The 17,203-nt window shown below is 42.5% G+C and overlaps 1 protein-coding gene across 1 annotated transcript; it reads left to right on the forward strand.

Moving 5' to 3' along the window:
* Positions 1-6,069: 6,069 nt before the first annotated feature.
* On the forward strand, positions 6,070-15,747 carry LOC136053350 (protein maelstrom homolog). The gene is made up of 12 exons (XM_065744116.1): positions 6,070-6,201; positions 6,763-6,849; positions 7,545-7,641; positions 8,902-9,057; positions 9,581-9,622; positions 10,198-10,325; positions 11,674-11,728; positions 12,230-12,371; positions 13,491-13,553; positions 14,361-14,493; positions 14,767-14,845; positions 15,632-15,747. The coding sequence occupies exons 1-12, from the start codon at positions 6,070-6,072 to the stop codon at positions 15,745-15,747; spliced, it is 1,230 nt and encodes a 409-aa protein (XP_065600188.1).
* Positions 15,748-17,203: the final 1,456 nt, after the last annotated feature.

A 17,203-nucleotide genomic window follows, 5' to 3' on the forward strand; every position in this document is an offset into this window, starting at 1 on the left:
TCATTCTCTTGGCTTGTTTAATTGTGGCGCACGTATCACAGTCATGGATAACCTGTGCAATAGCATCCATAGTTAAGTCCACCCCTCGGTCTCTAGCCCATTTATATGTTGCATCTCTTCCTTGATGGCCAGAGGTCTCATGGGCCCAGCGAGCTAAAAATAATTCACTCTTGTGTTGCCAGTCCAAGTCTGCTTGAGCCACCTTAACTTTGGCAGCTCGATCTACCTGATGGTTATTTTGTTGTTCCTCAGTTGCCCGGCTCTTAGGAACATGAGCATCTACATGGCGCACCTTTACAACCATATTCTTTATTCGGGCAGCAATGTCTCTCCACAGTTCAGCAGCCCAAATAGGTTTACCCCTCCGTTGCCAACCATTTTGTTCCCGTTGCTGTAACCACCCCCATAAAGCATTTGCCACCATCCATGAGTCAGTGTAAAGATAAAGCACTGGCCACCTCTCTCGTTCAGCAATATCTAAGGCCAGCTGGACAGCCTTTACCTCTGCAAATTGACTTGGTTCTCCTTTTCCTTCAGTGGCCTCAGCAACTCGTCGTGTGGGGCTCCACACAGCAGATTTCCATCTGCGGTGCTTACCCACAATGCGACAGGATCCATCTGTGAACAGGGCATATCTCTTTTCATTGTCTGGTAGTTCATTATATGGTGGGGCCTCTTTGGCACGTGATACCTCCTCTGCTGGTATTGTTCCAAACTTTTTACCTTCAGGCCAGTCCGTGATCACTTCTAGGATTCCTGGATGACTAAGGCTCCCCATCCGAGCTCGCTGTGTAATCAGCGCAATCCACTTACTCCAAGTGGCATCAGTAGCATGATGGGTAGAGGGAACCTTTCCTTTGAACATCCAGTTCAGCACTGGCAGTCGAGGTGCCAGGAGGAGCTGCGTTTCAGTACCGATTACTTCGGAAAGCAGCTCGAACCCCCTCGTACGCGGCTAAGATCTCCTTCTCAGTTGGAGTGTAGCGCTCCTCAGACCCCCTGTACGCCCGACTCCAGAATCCAAGGGGTCGGCCTCGGGTCTCTCCAGGAGCTCTTTGCCACAAACTCCAAGTGGGACCTTCCTTTCCAGCAGCAGTGTAGAGGATGTTCTTTACATCCTGTCCCGTCCGCACTGGCCCCAGGGCCACGGCACGGGCTATCTCCTGCTTAATTTGCTCAAAAGCCTGCTGCTGCTCAGGGCCCCACACAAAATCATTCTTCTTCCGCGTCACCCGATAGAGAGGGCTCACAATGAGACTGTAGTTTGGAACATGCATTCTCCAAAAGTCCACTACACCCAAAAAAGCTTGGGTCTCTGTCTTACTGGTGGGTGGAGACATGGCAGTGATTTTGTTAATCACATCTGTAGGGATGTGACGACGTCCATCTTGCCACTTTATACCTAGGAACTGAATTTCCTGTGCAGGCCCTTTCACTTTGCTTCGCTTGATAGCAAAGCCAGCTCGCAGAAGGATCTGGATTATTCTCTCTCCTTTCTCAAAAACTTCTCCTGCTGTATTGCCCCACACAATGATATCATCAATGTATTGTAAGCGCTCAGGAGCACCGCCCTGTTCCAATGCAGTTTGGACCAACCCATGGCAAATGGTTGGGCTGTGCTTCCACCCCTGGGGCAAACGGTTCCAGGTGTACTGAACGCCCCTCCAGGTGAAGGCAAACTGTGGCCTGCATTCTGTGGCCAAAGGAATTGAGAAGAAGGCATTAGCAATGTCAGTGGTGGCATACCACTTGGCTGCTTTTGACTCCAGTTCGTACTGGAGTTGTAGCATGTCTGGCACAGCAGCACTCAGTGGGGGTGTGACTTCATTCAGGCCACGGTAATCTACCGTCAGCCTCCGTTCTCCACTGGCTTTACGCACCGGCCATATGGGGCTGTTAAAAGGTGAGTGAGTTTTGCTGATCACTCCCTGGCTCTCTAGCTGACGAATCAAATTATGAATGGGGAGCAAGGAATCCCTGTTGGTTCGGTACTGCCGTCTGTGCACCGTTTTTGTAGCAATCGGTACCTGTTGCTCCTCCACTTGGAGCAACCCCACAACAGACGGATCTTCTGATAGGCCAGGCAAAGCAGACAGCTGCTTAACGTTGTCTGCGTCCACAGCAGCTATTCCAAAGGCCCATTGATACCCTTTGGGATCCTTAAAATATCCCCTTTTGAGGTAATCAATACCAAGTATACATGGAGCCCCTGGGCCAGTCACAATAGGATGTTTTTGACAGTCTTTACCAGTGAGGCTTATTTCAGCCTCCAACATGGTTAACTCTTGGGAACCCCCAGTCACCCCAGAAATATAGATTATGAGAATGAGAAGGCTGCCTGATATCCTTGCAAAGCTGTTCTGTCCTGAAAAGGTCTCAGAAAGCATGAGAAGTGTAACAGTGGATGGAAGGCAAATATATTGCACCTATCTGCCGAAAGACAGTCTGGGGAACCATAAACTGATAAATTCCCGTGCTTCTTGGAAAGATCGTGGCTTGAGCCCTCTTGGAACACATTTTTTTGGGTATGTGAAGTAGGAGGAGAAGAGTGGCAGCGGTCAGCGTGGATTTGCCAAGCCAAAATCATGCCTCACCATCCCACTTGCCTTCCTTGATAGATTTGTGAGTGAAACAAGTATAACAGTGGCCATTTGCCTTGACTTTGGCTTGCTGGATTGTTGAAATGGACTTCTTTTTTTCCTTTGTACACTTCATTACACACGAAATAACTGCTAGATTTCCGAGGTACTATTAGAAGGAGGAAAAAATAATATATAAATATCTTAGCAAGATTTCTTTCAGCAAGCGTACTATTAATGATTTATCAGAATAATACTGTTCTGTTCTTCCCAGTTTGGCGAACAGATCTTGGTAGTCCTGCAGATGGGAAAATGGTTTGTGAGCACTTAAAATCTGGTGTTCTGTTGTTGCTTTCTTTTTCATGCACAGATAAAGCATATGCGTGTGTATTCTTCCGTCTGAAAGCTGAACATAACCAAATAGAAATATACTATTGACTGTCTGGAGTGCCACTCCATTTCTGCTCAGTTCCCATCTTGGGAGGGGTGTGAGTATCAACGTTAGGTATGTATACATTAATTCCTAGGAATTCATTAAGTGTTGTTCACTTCCCCATCTTCTCCCCAAATGTGTTGCAGGCACTGCTTTAGTGGATCACTGGGCAACATTAAATGGAATTGCTGCCATGTTGTTTTAGAGTAACTTTGTTCATCCTTCTGATAAACTGCTGTAAGAGGTTTCTTGGAAAGAAGGTCATTGCCACAAATCCTGAATGAATGAAGCAGCATTAGTGGCAACAAAGTTCCTGACAGTTTTTCAGTGTACACTGACCATATTTTGTGACATGCAATTTTTTGAGACATGTAATACATACATGGATGGGAAAGCACAGGTCTCCAGTTCTGGAGCTGGATTTCCAAGCCAGAGATCTAATAGTCAGGTGTTGGTATATTGAGTAATTTCACTGAATTAAGTAGTTAGTGAAAAAGTAACGTATAAACATTGGCACAACGCTTGCTTTTATCCCCTGGAACGGCCCCAATGCTGCAAAAATTATTTACAAATCAGCATAAATGCTTTAAAGGCCTCTTCTGCCAGCTAAGTTAAACAGCAGGCAACTGCATACTTAAAACATGAGTTTCTAGTTCAATCACAGGGAGATTTTCCCAGGGCCAGGGCTAGGAACACTGATGACACTGTGCTCCAAAGATGATCTCTGCCCTCTTTTTTTTCTCTTCCTTAACCTTATGTAGGAAAAACCTTTCCCTCCTTGTTGCTTATTCATTTTATTTTTCAACCACACATGTGGCCCTAGGAGTGCTATTACTGCAACCTTGTCCTTTTCAGAGTTGATGCACACATTATCTGAATTTTTTAAAAGGATGGACTGTTAAAGGGTGGGTCACAAAGCTGCACGAGAGAAAAGCACACTGTGAAAGAAACGAAAGCAAATGTGCACAGGTTCACTTCTAGCAACACTCACACAGTAATACAAAATAAATATTCACCTTTGGGGCTAAAAAGCTAGATTCTGCAAAAGTTTGTATTTAAAAGATGAGTTATTTCTTGCAGTCTCACTTGAGACATTTAGTATTAATATATCAGGAACTAGTCTGAGGTATAAATGATTTTGCACAAGAGTGATAGTGACTTTAAAAAGTTATTCTCGTTAAATTCACATCAAGATTTTATATGTTTTTAGTAATGTCATTGGCTCTTCCCATAAATTTAAGAGCAAACCCATTCAGTGGTTCACAAACAGCATAACATAAACTGTTTAATTGGATTTGAACAAGATATAAGAGCCTCCAGAAGACTGAACTGCATCCGCTTTTTTTAACCGTCAGAGAAACCAGCCACCAGTGAGATGCAAAAGCAATCTGATCTGACCTTATCTGCCAGCAGTTCCGGCAGTGACAAACGCAATTAGCTAAGTTAAAGATTTTAGCCTAGACAGCAGTTACCTCCTTTCAAGCTAAACAGACTCAGTTACCTAGACAGAAGATAAAGAAAGAAGCTACACTGAGGGGAAAAGGCAAAGTTGTCCTTTGGAAACACATGGAAGTCTTTAGAAGTATTTTTGATCCTTGTGTCTAGGTTTACAGTAAATTCACTCCGTGGTAGAAGATTGGAAGGAATCTTCCAAGCCAGAGCTACATTTTTATTGAGATTTCTGGGACACCTTCAGTTAAGTTGGCTGCATGAGAAGCAGTGAGCTGGCTCTTGTTCTGCTACACCACGCAGGCTATGCAGGAACTGCAACCACATCCTGAAGATGATTCCCCATCAAGGTGGTCCCCATAGGTAAAGGGAACAGCAAGCAATGTGGCAGACATCACACACCTAGGAGAAGAAAAATCTGGCTAGAACTTAATCAGATCTTATGCTGACACTGCCATTTCAGTTACCCTGCTTCAGATCAAACTTACAGTCTTCCATTGCAGGCAATCATATTTCACAATCCCTTCTGGTAACAGATTAAAATTTTCTTCTACAGTTAATTGTGGTTGTTGCTCTGTTAATTTCCTTTTAGTTTTTAATTTATTCTGGCCAGTGACAAGTACTTTGAGAGAGATCAATAGAAGGCTTAAGGGAGGAAGCAACTCATGCTGCTCACCATGATGATATACATCTGATTGTTTCCAGCTTTTATCTTATTTGAACCGTGGCTCAGCATGCAAATTTTCAATGAAACAAGTATCAGGTACTCGATGAGATATATCAAAACAAACAAACAAACAAAAACCCACAAGAGTCTATACAGATGTCTCAGTTTTGTAACAGACAGCATCATAGAACGGTTTTATCCTTAAAGGTCATCCAGTCCAACTCTCCTGCAACGAACAGGGACACCTCCAGCTCCATCAGGTGCCTGACCTTGGGTGTCTCCAGGGATGGGGCATCCACCTCTCTGGAAAACCAGTTCCTGCTTCTCACCACCCTTATTGTAATAAATTTCTTCCTTATATTCGCTCTAAATCTTTTAGTTTGAAACCATTTCCGCTTGTCCTATCACCACAGGCTCTGCTAAAGAGTCTGTCCTCCTCCTTCTTACAGCTTTAGATAGAGAGGTCTCTCCCAGGTCTCCCTGGAGCCTTCTCTTCTTGGGGCAGAACAGCCCCAGCTCTCAGCCTGTCCTCATAGGGAAAGCATTCTATCCCCAGGAATCTTTTTGCGGCCCTAAGACATGAGCTCTCAAAATATTTTTAATAACTAAGCTTGCCTTTCCAAGCAAATGCACGCCTTCTCAGCTCCTCCACACTCCTGTTACGTATCTCAAAACCAAGCTCGGGCCACGAGGCTGCCCCCCAGGCTCGAGCTTCAACGAACTCCAGCTCAGGGCGGCGTCCCAGGGCCGCTGCTGAGGCCGTTAACTGCCTTTGAGAGCCCTCAAGGCCTTCGGCAACTCTGCACCTGCAGGAGGCGGCACTACCCACACATTAAAAGGAAAGCAGGCGCCCTCTAATCCGCCGTACTCCCTCCCCGCCAGCAGCGCCCCTTTGCAGCGCTGTGGTGGTGTGGCTGTGGAGGACGAGGCGTGTGGCCGCCATGTCTCGCTCGCAGCGCTCTCGCAGCCCTTACTATTTCTTCGTGCGTGAGCATCTGCCCCTGCTGCGGCAGCGCGGCCTGCCCGTGAGCCGAGTGAGCGATGGCATTCCTCACCTCAGCCAGGAGTGGGCGGTGAGGGGAGAGGGCTGTTGTTCAGGGGAGAGGGCTGTTGTTCAGGGGAGAGGGCTGTTGTTCAGGGGAGAGGGCTGTTGTTCAGGGGAGAGGGCTGTTGTTCAGGGGAGAGGGCTGTTGTTCAGGGGAGAGGGCTGTTGTTCAGGGGAGAGGGCTGTTGTTCAGGGGAGAGGGCTGTTGTTCAGGGGAGAGGGCTGTTGTTCAGGGGAGAGGGCTGTTGTTCAGGGGAGAGGGCTGTTGTTCAGGGGAGAGGGCTGTTGTTCAGGGGAGAGGGCTGTTGTTCAGGGGAGAGGGCTGTTGTTCAGGGGAGAGGGCTGTTGTTCAGGGGAGAGGGCTTGGGGAGAATGGAGGGCGGCCTCAGGGGAAGACCTCTGTGGGATGGCAGCGCCTTTGGGTGCTGAGGGAGCGTGTGCTCGTGGGGTGCCCTGCGTTGAAGCCAAACGGCTTTGTGAGGGAGTTATGTGAGAATTGACAGACTCCGTTTGGAAGCAAGGAAACGTTGATTTGTGGGGTTGCTGAAGGGAGAGGTACAGAGGCATTGATGGTTCTCTTTGCTTCAAGCTGCTGACAAAGGAGGAGAAGATGGTCTATGCAGAGAAGGCTCTGAAGTGGAAGGAAAAGAAATCCTTGCAAGCTGCAGCCAAGGAGGTAAAGGTGCAGGAAGGAGCAAGTGGTGTTTGCATCAATGGGGCTAATTGCTCATTCTGAGTACTGTAAACTGATAATTATCAGCCCTTGTCAGGCAGAGACAATTATCTGGAATGTGAATGTGGATGTTACTCACACTTTATGCCTAGATTGCATCGTGTAAGCCTCTGAGGTTTCTGGGCATCTGCCCAAATCTTTTTGCTGCCCTAAGAGCTCACTGTTCGTGTATGGATGTGCAGGACTTTATTAATAGAACTGCAACTCCCTCTTGGTCTCATAGCCACAGAAAAGTCTAGTTACTCAGGGATTTATCAGCTCAGATGAATACCTATCCTAATCAAAGGCAAATGAGCGTTTTGAGGTTTCTTTATCAAAGTTGTGGGAATTGTTGAAGATTTCAGTCTGAAAACTTCCTTCTATGCATCATTAAGTTGAACAAAACAATTTTTTTTAATACTTCTATTACACTTCAGAAGCTTAGCTGAAATTCCTTCCAACTGTGTGTTGATTGAGGTACTAAGATAACCGTTCTCTGTTAGTATTCTTGCCTTAGCCTTCAAGTCTTCAGGCACTTGTATACACACTAAGAATTTGTTCCACTTAGCCATAATGAGCAGTGGACATCCTGTCTTTCTTTGGTAAGAGGTGATGAATTTCATTAGAGTTAGTTGATGGAGTTTTCTCATCTTTTCTAGGGCCCTAAGAATCCAGTACCTGCTCACGTGACTACAGAGACGTACAGAGTGACATCTCTTCTTGATGCCTCTGCTATATCATGGATGAGTGATCAGGGTACAGTGATCTTACAGTAGCCGGTGCTGTTAGATAAAAGCTTGCCTTCTAAAGATATTCTGTGTTGTACCCGTACGAAGATAGTTTTCATTTTGGCAGTAGTTGCCTTTGTCAGATGTGTGCTTGTTCTTAGTGATGGTGTAGGCCCACGAAGACCTTTCCTCGTGTAGTTGGTGCAAATGCTCCTCTGCATCCCTTGAAATAATTCCACTACCTGTTTTTCTTTTAGCTTAATGGGTGTATTGTTACTAATACATTACTTACAGTTCCCTCAGGGCTTTTTGCTCTGACATTTGTGATTTACAAGGCCTAATCCAAGTTTGGGATAATAGAATGTTCGTACTGAGATCCAAGGGCAAGAAGCTCAAACTAATCTAACACCTATATAATATAAATGATATAAATGGGTAAGTACTTGGTCAGTACCTGTGGGACATCCTGGCTAGTTTCCACGTGTCTTGAAAAGCAAGCTTTTTACCATCTGTACCTTGTCTTCAAATGGATGTTTGGATTAGAATTAAGTAACAAGCATGTTTTATTGTGGAAAATGATAGATGGTGACACTTGCAATAGAAGTTAAACAGCCAGTTAATAGAAGCTGTATCTGTGCTGTTTGGTCAAGTTTCTGCTCAAGCCTTTTACCTAACTAGTCTCTTGAACATGTCATAGTTATGCAGGCTCAGAAAATAGTAGCTCTGTTGAAAAAGTGTAATATCTGTTAGCTTTCTCACTGCCAGAATCTATGCTCAGCTGTTGCTATAATGTAAACTTGATCAGGTTGATGATGGTGACTTGAGCTGGCATAACTGATCTTTCAGCTGAGTCCGAGATGCGTTTTATGATCTTGCTCCTTAATATTTCTCAGTGAAAGTCTTGCGTGGTTGCCCATACCGGATTCATTTTTTTTCTTTGTGAAAAGAGCTCCACTCAGGAGGTCTGTCTTCCTTTCCCACTGCAGCTTGTGGAAATCAAGATCCATGTAAAGTAGTGCCAGAACTTAAGCTTGGGACAGGTGGTGCTGAGTATCATAGAATCTAGCCTACTACATCATTTTAGTAGAACAAATAAGGTTTTTGTTTACTTGTTTTGATGAGGGGCACAGTGTAAGGGTGGGTACTATCTTTAACTTCAGAAACAGCATTATGTAGCGTTTGTGACTGTTAGTTAAAGTATTGTTTGGTCATTCAAAACCAATAGAAGATACTTTATTTTCTAATTTTAATTAAAGTAACAAAATTATATCTCTTTTTTTCCTTTCAGCTGTGGTTGCAGACATCTTCTATTTCCTGGACATCTACAGTCACGGCAAGCTGCCGTCCCACTGTGATCAGCGCTTCCTCCCTTGTGAAATCGGGTGTGTCAAGTACTCCCTGAAGGAGGGCATAATGGCTGACTTCCATCACTTCATAGATGCAGGTGATTTCCAAGGAAGGGGGGTAGCCTGGAAGTAGTTCATCTTGCTCTGGGTTGAGAGGGAAGTTTTCTAGTGCCAGTTGCTGCTGTGCTCATTAGATTTCTGATATTAAGATAGGTTTCTTTCTTTAGCTACAAGCGATTAGACTTCTACTTTAAATAACTGAGCATTGCTGTTTTCTGCTTGCTTTTGAACATCTACTTAAGTACTTGGTCTGCATGAAGCTTTGTAGAGGGCAGAATAAATCCAAAGGGCACTTCTGATGTTTGTGCTTTATTTCGTGCTGAGGAATGTTTGTTCTGGGCTTAACTTATAAATGCAATGCAATATACTCTTCAAATGAATGCAACTGAAAATATTTGTTTTCAAGAATAGTTGTGGTAGTTGTACAAGGCCACAGGGGAAGGTGAAGCTGCTCCTTTGTATAAATAAAAATCTGCTGCCTATTTCAGAGTTAAGGATCTGTCACTGTGGTGATGGATGACGGTTGTTTCTTTTTCTCCCATTCCTCGTGTTTTTCTGCAGAAGTACCACCACTTGGTTTTCGGTATCACTGCCAGGCTGCTAGTGAGTATCAGTGGAGGAGAAGAAGAGTGCTATGCAAGGCTTTACAGTTTTGGATTCTGCTTATCTGTTCTATATCCAGTTGTTTTGTAAGTCTCACCTGGAAGCTTCCCCTTCTGGGGACTTCCTGTCATCTTTTGAAGAGCAAGGGGTGAGAGGACAGCTTGCTGCAGTCACCTTGCTTATTTCTTGTACCCTCAAACAGCAGAGCTCTTCACTGCTGTGTTTCCCTCGTGACTCTTAAGCAGTGTTTATAGATTGTCTCTTTCCGTTAGTACAATTACTCCCCTTGTGTGCACAGGGAACAAACTTGGCTTATGTTATCCTACGTCAAGTATTTAGATAATGACCTCTCAAAAGGGGTAGATGTGCATGCATCTGCTCACAGCCCAGATTGCTAGCCTTTTTCAGGAAATAAGGTTTTCGTAGCTTCAATTACACATCTTCTCTGTAGGGAAAGAGAGGCATTGTTTTTAAGTATAGATGTATATACATCAAATTACAGAGGAGGGCAGATGGTGGTTTAAGAAACAAAATTTCTCATAAATTAAAATTTTATCCTCTTCACCTTTTGCTAGGTGATGCCACTCATAAGATTCCTCTGTCTGGATTTTGTCTTTCGCGTACTTGCTACCCAGTTGTCATACGTGAACTTCTTAAGTTTGCCCAGCCAGCTGGAGGTGCTTGTCCTCGTTTTTACTGCAAGGTATGATCAGGGTGTAAGGGAACTGTTGAACCACTGATCACCTGAGGTGAGCAGTGAGGCAGCTGTGGGAGCACAGGTGAAGGCAGTGCACCTGTATGACTGGAAGGGGTGGTGTCTGACTCCACCTCTCCCGGACCCCATTTAAGGGCTGACCACCATCAGGGAAGGATCTCTTGTTGCAAGAGATCCCTCCCTTGTGGAGTTTCTTTTGCGAGCTTCAATCTTTGGAAACAGCTGAGTGTTTCTCTTCTTATCAATTGTCTGTTTAGAAGGATTATCCAGAAGATAAAGTATACAATCTCTTTTGACTAACTATACCATTTGGTATTAGTAATTTGTCTTAACCTACACAAGGTCAAAGTAAGGCACTCAAAATCAAAACCTGAGTTCTCTTCCAGTGGGTAATCAAGGAGAGACTTTGCTCTAATGCGCATTCTGTGTGCAAATGAGTGATGGGGGAGGTTGGGACGATGACACACTCAAAGTTTTCTTCCATTATAGAAAGAAATTACCTTACATAAGTTTGGCAGTTGAAACCTGTTTTTTTTGTTTCCAGCTTTTTGCAGGAACTAAAAATGATATGGAACCTAAATAAGCAAGCTTCCTTTTTTGTTCTTTTTCCTTCCACACCTAGCCACACATACAAACCCCTGCTCTGTTAGAGAAAGAAGCTAACCTTTCCAGAAATGAGCGACACAATTTCTGCCTACTTATTCACAGCCTGCGTGTCTGGCTCTGTCTATTGATGAGCATTTCAGACTGTTCTGACACTGTTTGGAATTTTTAAGATTGTACTTAAGTTGAGTGTACTGGATAATAGTTGGGTAATCTCGCTTCTCTGAGGATGTTTTTACACTTTAATGACTTTTCACGTGAGAATGCTGTACATCTTATTTTTGCTGAATTGCTGATGAGTGAAATAAAACACTGAGGTTCAGAGGAATGTAAGCATCGTGCCAACTATATATAATTTTTTTTATTCCCCTTGAGCCTAGTGCTAGTTAACTCATAAAAGGAGTGGAGGATCTAGATCTTGGGCTCCATATATAAATACAAGTGCTGTGCATGGAGGGAAAATAACATACAGCAGTTAGTAGAGATGGCTGTAGTATGAGTTAACAGTTAACTTGTCTCCATGTATTAGCCCAGAATTTCTCCTGAGATTTGGTTGGAAGACTGCCTTGGTATTTGATTCCTCTTCAAGGTAATTTTCCGGGAGGTTGTATATAAACATGGACTTTTGTTTTGGGAATGATTTTTTTTAAGTGCAGCCTGAGGTCTTGCAGATATTAAATTATATACTGTACTTATTATGTTCTTGAATGTGACTGAGATTTTCTTTTTCTAGTCTGATGGCAGATTCCGAATCAGCTGGTGTCTTGAACGAATGGCTAGTGTAGCAGGTGGGAAAACAGTTGTTTTTGGCTTTTGTTTCTCCAAGAAAGGAGGGTTATCTGATCATGGACTGCTGTATTTGTCAGAAGGAGTTCAGGTCTCAGGAGTTTCATAAAAGCTGATACTGATAGCTAGAACTGTTGCGTGTGCTTCTTCTCTCCCTCCCCATAAATGCTGCATGGTTAGTCAGCTAACCGGCTAATGAGCAGATGAAGAGTACAACCAGAAAAAGGTGCAGAAGCAGTGAGATTACTGAGAAGGTGAGTGTAGGGGAACAGATGGGGGAACTAGCAGCTTCTGAGGAAAGATGGCCTGTAGGTAGGATATAGTGGAGTAAACTGAGAGAGTATAGGACCTGCCTTGATAAAATGCCAGATATTATTAATATCAGTGGCAGAATAATTTGTTGAGGTTTACGTGACTGTAGGGATAGAAGAAGATGAAGAGTGAACAAAGGCTGGCTGAAAAGAGTGGATGTTATGCTGATGTGGATTTCCTCTGGGCTATAGGTGTTCGGAGATCTCTGGAGCTTCTTACTGTAGAAGACCTGGTAATAAAACTGCACCAGAAGGAATGCCAAAAGGAGCCATCCAACGCTTGGGTGTTTAGAGAGCTAAATGTTGTCCTGTGGGATTTTTCCAGTAATACCAGGTATGTTGGTTTCTTTTTCTGTGGAAATGGGTATTGTTCTGATGTGTCTGGGTGCCTTAAGTGCAGCTTGTGCACAGCTAGGCTAAATTCTTCAGGAAACCATCTCATCAAAAGATTTCTTATCACAGCGTGGCTAAAACAGGAGATGTGCGTTGCTATCTTTCAAAAAAAAAAAAAAAAAGACCGGTGTCTCTAATGCTGAGTCTGGAGCTTGATTTAAAGGACAGTTAAAAAAAGAAAATATATTGTGATACTTGAAGTCATAGAAGTGAGGAGATTCAGAGCCTTGAGAAGCTGGATTTTAGTATGTACCTCACACTGCAACTGTGATGATGAGCTAGATGTGCTTTCTAGTGGCAGAAAACAAGCTCAAGAGTCAAGTTACATCTCACACTTTCCTGAAGGAATTCTTTTTATAATGCTAGAATGCATGTATTTCATAGGATTGTTTTTCTTCTTTTCCTTACATGTCTTGAACAGTAATGTTTTTACTACTTTTGGATCCTTGTGTTCTATTATATAGTACCTAGAGGCATTGCAGAATACTTAGCACTGATACAGTTAACAGTGGAGAAAAGCTGAAGTATGCTTCTGTTATAAAGAAGAATTAATAATTTGATCTTAATTCTATTGAATTTTTTGTCTACTAGCACTTATCCCTGAAAATCTGCTTATGCTATGGACATCTAGATCACTGAGTAATCACTGCTGTTTCTTTCCTTCTGAAAGAAACTACTACTTCACAGTAGAGGAAAGCATTAAAGAGAACGGAGGAAAAAAAAGTACTTCATAACATTTGCAGAATGAAACGGGGATGGTTGTATTAAGAGGGATTTTCGTTGTAGTGGGAAACTTAAAGATAATCAGAATTTAATGGGGTTTCCTTTTGTCTCTGCCACAGTGTCTGGAAGGTTGCTGGTTAAGTGCAGTTCTCAACTCTACATAAGTCATCTAGATCTGTTAGTAAATGTTGGTCATCTGTGTAATTTTAAATGGATGATCACTGAGACAAAAGATAACCTTTGATGTTTGCTCCTGTTCCTTCTGATCAGGCCAACTGTTCGCGTTGATTAAAGATGTAGATACTTAGACAGTAAACCTCCGTTTCATTTTATGTAGGTGCAAGTGGCATGAAGAGAATGATATACTTTACTGTGCTTTGGCATCCTGTAAGAAAATGGCGTGAGTATTTCACAGGAGTTATCTGCAGTGTGATGGCATTTCATTTTGTTACACACGCTTTTTGGCCCCGATTGCTTTGAGCACGGTGATTCTGAATCTTGAGTTTTATTTATTTCTTGCACTTCCAGGACTTCATTCTATTTTCACTTTAGTTTTTGTATTAATACTGTAAAGCAGTATGCTGCTGTAGCAGTTTGGTATAACGTGATGTCTATGATAATATCCATCACTTGGTCATCACTACCTTCGCTATTGGAGAGCTGAAAGAAATGTTCTTTGTTCAAATTCAGTGTTTTTCTTCAGAGGTTTACTAAGCTTCAGTTCGATGGGAAATTCTCAGTATATTTTAGTCCATCTCTAGAAATTTGTATACTGTTTTACATATAATGTAGATACGCAAGCTTCTCTTTTTTAGGTTGAGGGAAGGACAAATAGTTGGGAAAGAAATGCAGTTTAAGATCTCAGTCAATAGTAGTAATATTATTTGAGAGAAATAGTAATTAATTTTTTATTAAAAAAAACAACCAGTATTAAGCAAATTTCCAGTGATGGATTTAATGCTTATGAGTGGTTACATTTGACAGCATGGGGAAGTGACTGTGTTAATTTGATAGAATATGCTGGTGAACTTGGAAGCATTCAGGGTTGTTAGCTGCTTTGACAATATCCTTTTGCCCTCTGTCATCTCTGCGTCTTGATCTGTGGTGGCCTTGTCAGTTGAAGATCTAAGAATGCTGTGTTTCTGTATATAAGCATTACAACCCTATTAACAAAGCTTTTCTTGATTTCTTTATTTCCCTGGTCAAGTTATTGCATCAGTAGATCTTTCGCTGGTTCGTATGGAGTCTCACTGACAGCTGCTCACCTGCCTCTTGAAGACTTGTATTTCCGCTTCAGTCACAATCTGAGGCAACTGATACTGGATGCTGCACGTTTTCAGGTCAGGTTCTTCAAATTGTTTTCCTGTGTTATTTCAAGTTAACTCAAGTCTTCTAGACAGAACACACTTGGTAATTTCGGGTTAGCCATCTTCTGTTTTGGATGCTTTTTTTTTTTGAGGAATACTTGGTAGACTGAGAAAAGGAAAATAATCTCTAGCTGGGCAGTTTCTTGTGGTGTGTTATTTATTACTACTACTCCCAGGTATCACAAATAGTTACGCATGCCACTTTAGAGAAGACTTCTTATTTTGAATGCTTATTTCTTTCTGCAGGAAATGAAGGCCAGGGGTTCTGGAAGGGGTAAATGCATCCTTTCTCCAAGTCGAGTTCAAGATCTTGTCCCTTCTAGATGTGAGTTCGAGATTTCCTCATTTGTAAAGGGAAAGAGAGTATTTAAACATAATCCAGTTGCAGCTTTTTCAAATTTCTGGGCTCAGAAGTTACTGTCTGTCAGCAGCATAGAACTCAGCTCTGCGTGAGCTAGGTTTGTGCAGATATCATTGAATTTCTCTAGATGAAATAACTACACTGTTACTGGACCAAAAACTGTGGTCAGTAGGTCTATACAAAATCAGATTTTTCTCATGAATGCTGCTGTTTTATAACACCTTATTGTTTTGTCATATTTACTTCTTTCTTGCATGTTTAGATGCTTTGAGGCAGGGCAACCTTTAAAATACCATCTCTCTTCTGGAGTTGTACCATTTGACTCTGCACATACTTCTTGCAAGTATTTTGTTACTCCTGGATTTATAAAAAAAAAACTTTGCTCCAAGTCCTCTTCTTGGAGCTAAAATCTTTCTAATATAAAGTATGTGCACTTGATTCATTTGTGCAATATGTGGCTAACCTTCAAAATGGAACAGAATAAGGTTTGCAAGACAAATAACTGTAAGAACTCTGAGTTTGCACCTTATGTTTTTGCGTGGATAACACACACTGAATTAAATGCTGAAACTGTTCTAAATATAAATCATGAGATCTTACATGGACTTGGTGGTTATGGAGGGCAGAACCTGTTTCTCACTTTTCCTGTTAGAAATACTGAACACATTCCACTCCACAGCATATAAAAGAAAATTCCATTAGTTTATGCAAGCTTCAAGGATTTATTTCATTTGTAAACTATTTCATTAGGTGATTCTTCACTCCTTTTGAAGATGTCTTCTTATGGAACAGGTATCACACGCGGAAGAGGAGTCACTCGATGGCTGGAAAATACACGTGACCTGAGCTCATCTTTCAGCCACTGAAAATCTTCTTTACATCTCTATCTCTTTCTTTTTCTTAAGGAAATAAACTGCTGTCTGGAGAAAATGTTGGTTGTCTTTTCATCTTACGTGCAACTTTTGATTGTTCAAGTTCTTGTTGAAATGATGAAACTGTTACTTACTGGACTTAGAGAAGATCTACTGGAAGATGTTTTGAAGTTGTGTCCTCTCTAAAAAGAAATGCTATGGTAGTTCTGTTTCTTAATGGATGGAGTGCAAATTCAAGAGTGATTAGCAACATCATTGAATTAGAAATTCTTTAGTGGCCACTCCAGCTTTAAACAAGTGCTGCTTTATTTTTTTTCTTTAGTAACCCCCTTCACCTCATCTGTATATGGAAGATAAAATTTCAGTGTAACTCTCTACAAATGGAGAGAGCAGTGGAGGTATGACAGGATGCACTGGAGAGTATACAGTGTCATGGTCTCAAAGGATTGCTCAGAATTGGTTTCTTCCACCCACTGAGAACTCGAGTAGTCATTCGATGCAAAAAAGCAGATATTCTATGAAAAAGTGTGGTGACAGTTTGTCAAACGGTTTACGGGCAGGTTCGGCCCGGTTCTGTGACGATTGGTGCGGGGGACCCACGCCCCAGGGAAGGGGGAAAGGGAAAAGGGAGATGGGCCTAGGAACAAAACAGCGGCAGCGATCTGAGGAGGAAAGCTAATTTACTAAATAAGATATCGGAAAGCAAAATAACACAATGTAATACAATATAATTGGAATTAAAGCTAATAAATCAAATAAAATGAGCAAGAGAGAGTGTCCGATAAACCGAAGGCCTTACGCTAACGCTGAAGGCGGATGGCAGCGAGCACCCACTGCTGAGTCGATCCCAAAAGGAAAGAGGGTGTCCCGTGACCGCAGACAGTTTTTATCTTTCCCTCTGTGCGTAAACACGTAAGAACGCAAAGCATCGCAAAGTCCTCTGGGGAATGGAGTTGTTCTTCTCTTCTGAGACAGGTATACCTGGAACTATCGATGATCCACGGAGCTGGAGCATTAACTCTTTAACTCTAAATGCACTACATGATGTTACGATGTGGAATACCAGTACCAAAAATCATAAAACCATGACATTCCACCCCTTATTCCACATCACTACATCATGTTTGATATATATGTATAGAAGAACAGTGATTAACATGCATTATATACACACACACACAACATATATAAGTATATACATGGAATTACCGACTGCACTCGCCCAACATCAAATTCCCTTGTGGTACACACTGAACATCCCCATTCTTCTGCATCACCCACCAAGTGGACCCAGGTCCCTGAGCAAAAACAGTTCCACGGAGAGGTTTGCCCTTTCCAGAAGCTGGAAGGACCCAAACTGCTTTTCCCAACATGTTCTTTACGTGTACTACAGGGACCTTATCTCCCTCTACAGTAGGTAGAGATCTGGATTGGGCAGGACCATCACGAT

This window comes from Cyrtonyx montezumae, unplaced genomic scaffold (genome assembly GCF_038088225.1).
Source record: "Cyrtonyx montezumae isolate F1298 unplaced genomic scaffold, pur_monq_1.0 scaffold_3, whole genome shotgun sequence".
NCBI classification, from domain to species: Eukaryota; Metazoa; Chordata; class Aves; order Galliformes; family Odontophoridae; genus Cyrtonyx; species Cyrtonyx montezumae.

Coding starts and splice junctions, on each gene's coding strand:
- LOC136053350 (XM_065744116.1), top strand. CDS start 6,070: ATGTCTCGCTCGCAGCGCTCTCGCAGCCCTTACTATTTCTTCGTGCGT. Junction 6,202..6,762: donor ACCTCAGCCAGGAGTGGGCG/GTGAGGGGAGAG, acceptor CTTTGCTTCAAG/CTGCTGACAAAGGAGGAGAA. Junction 14,846..15,631: donor AGATCTTGTCCCTTCTAGAT/GTGAGTTCGAGA, acceptor CTATTTCATTAG/GTGATTCTTCACTCCTTTTG.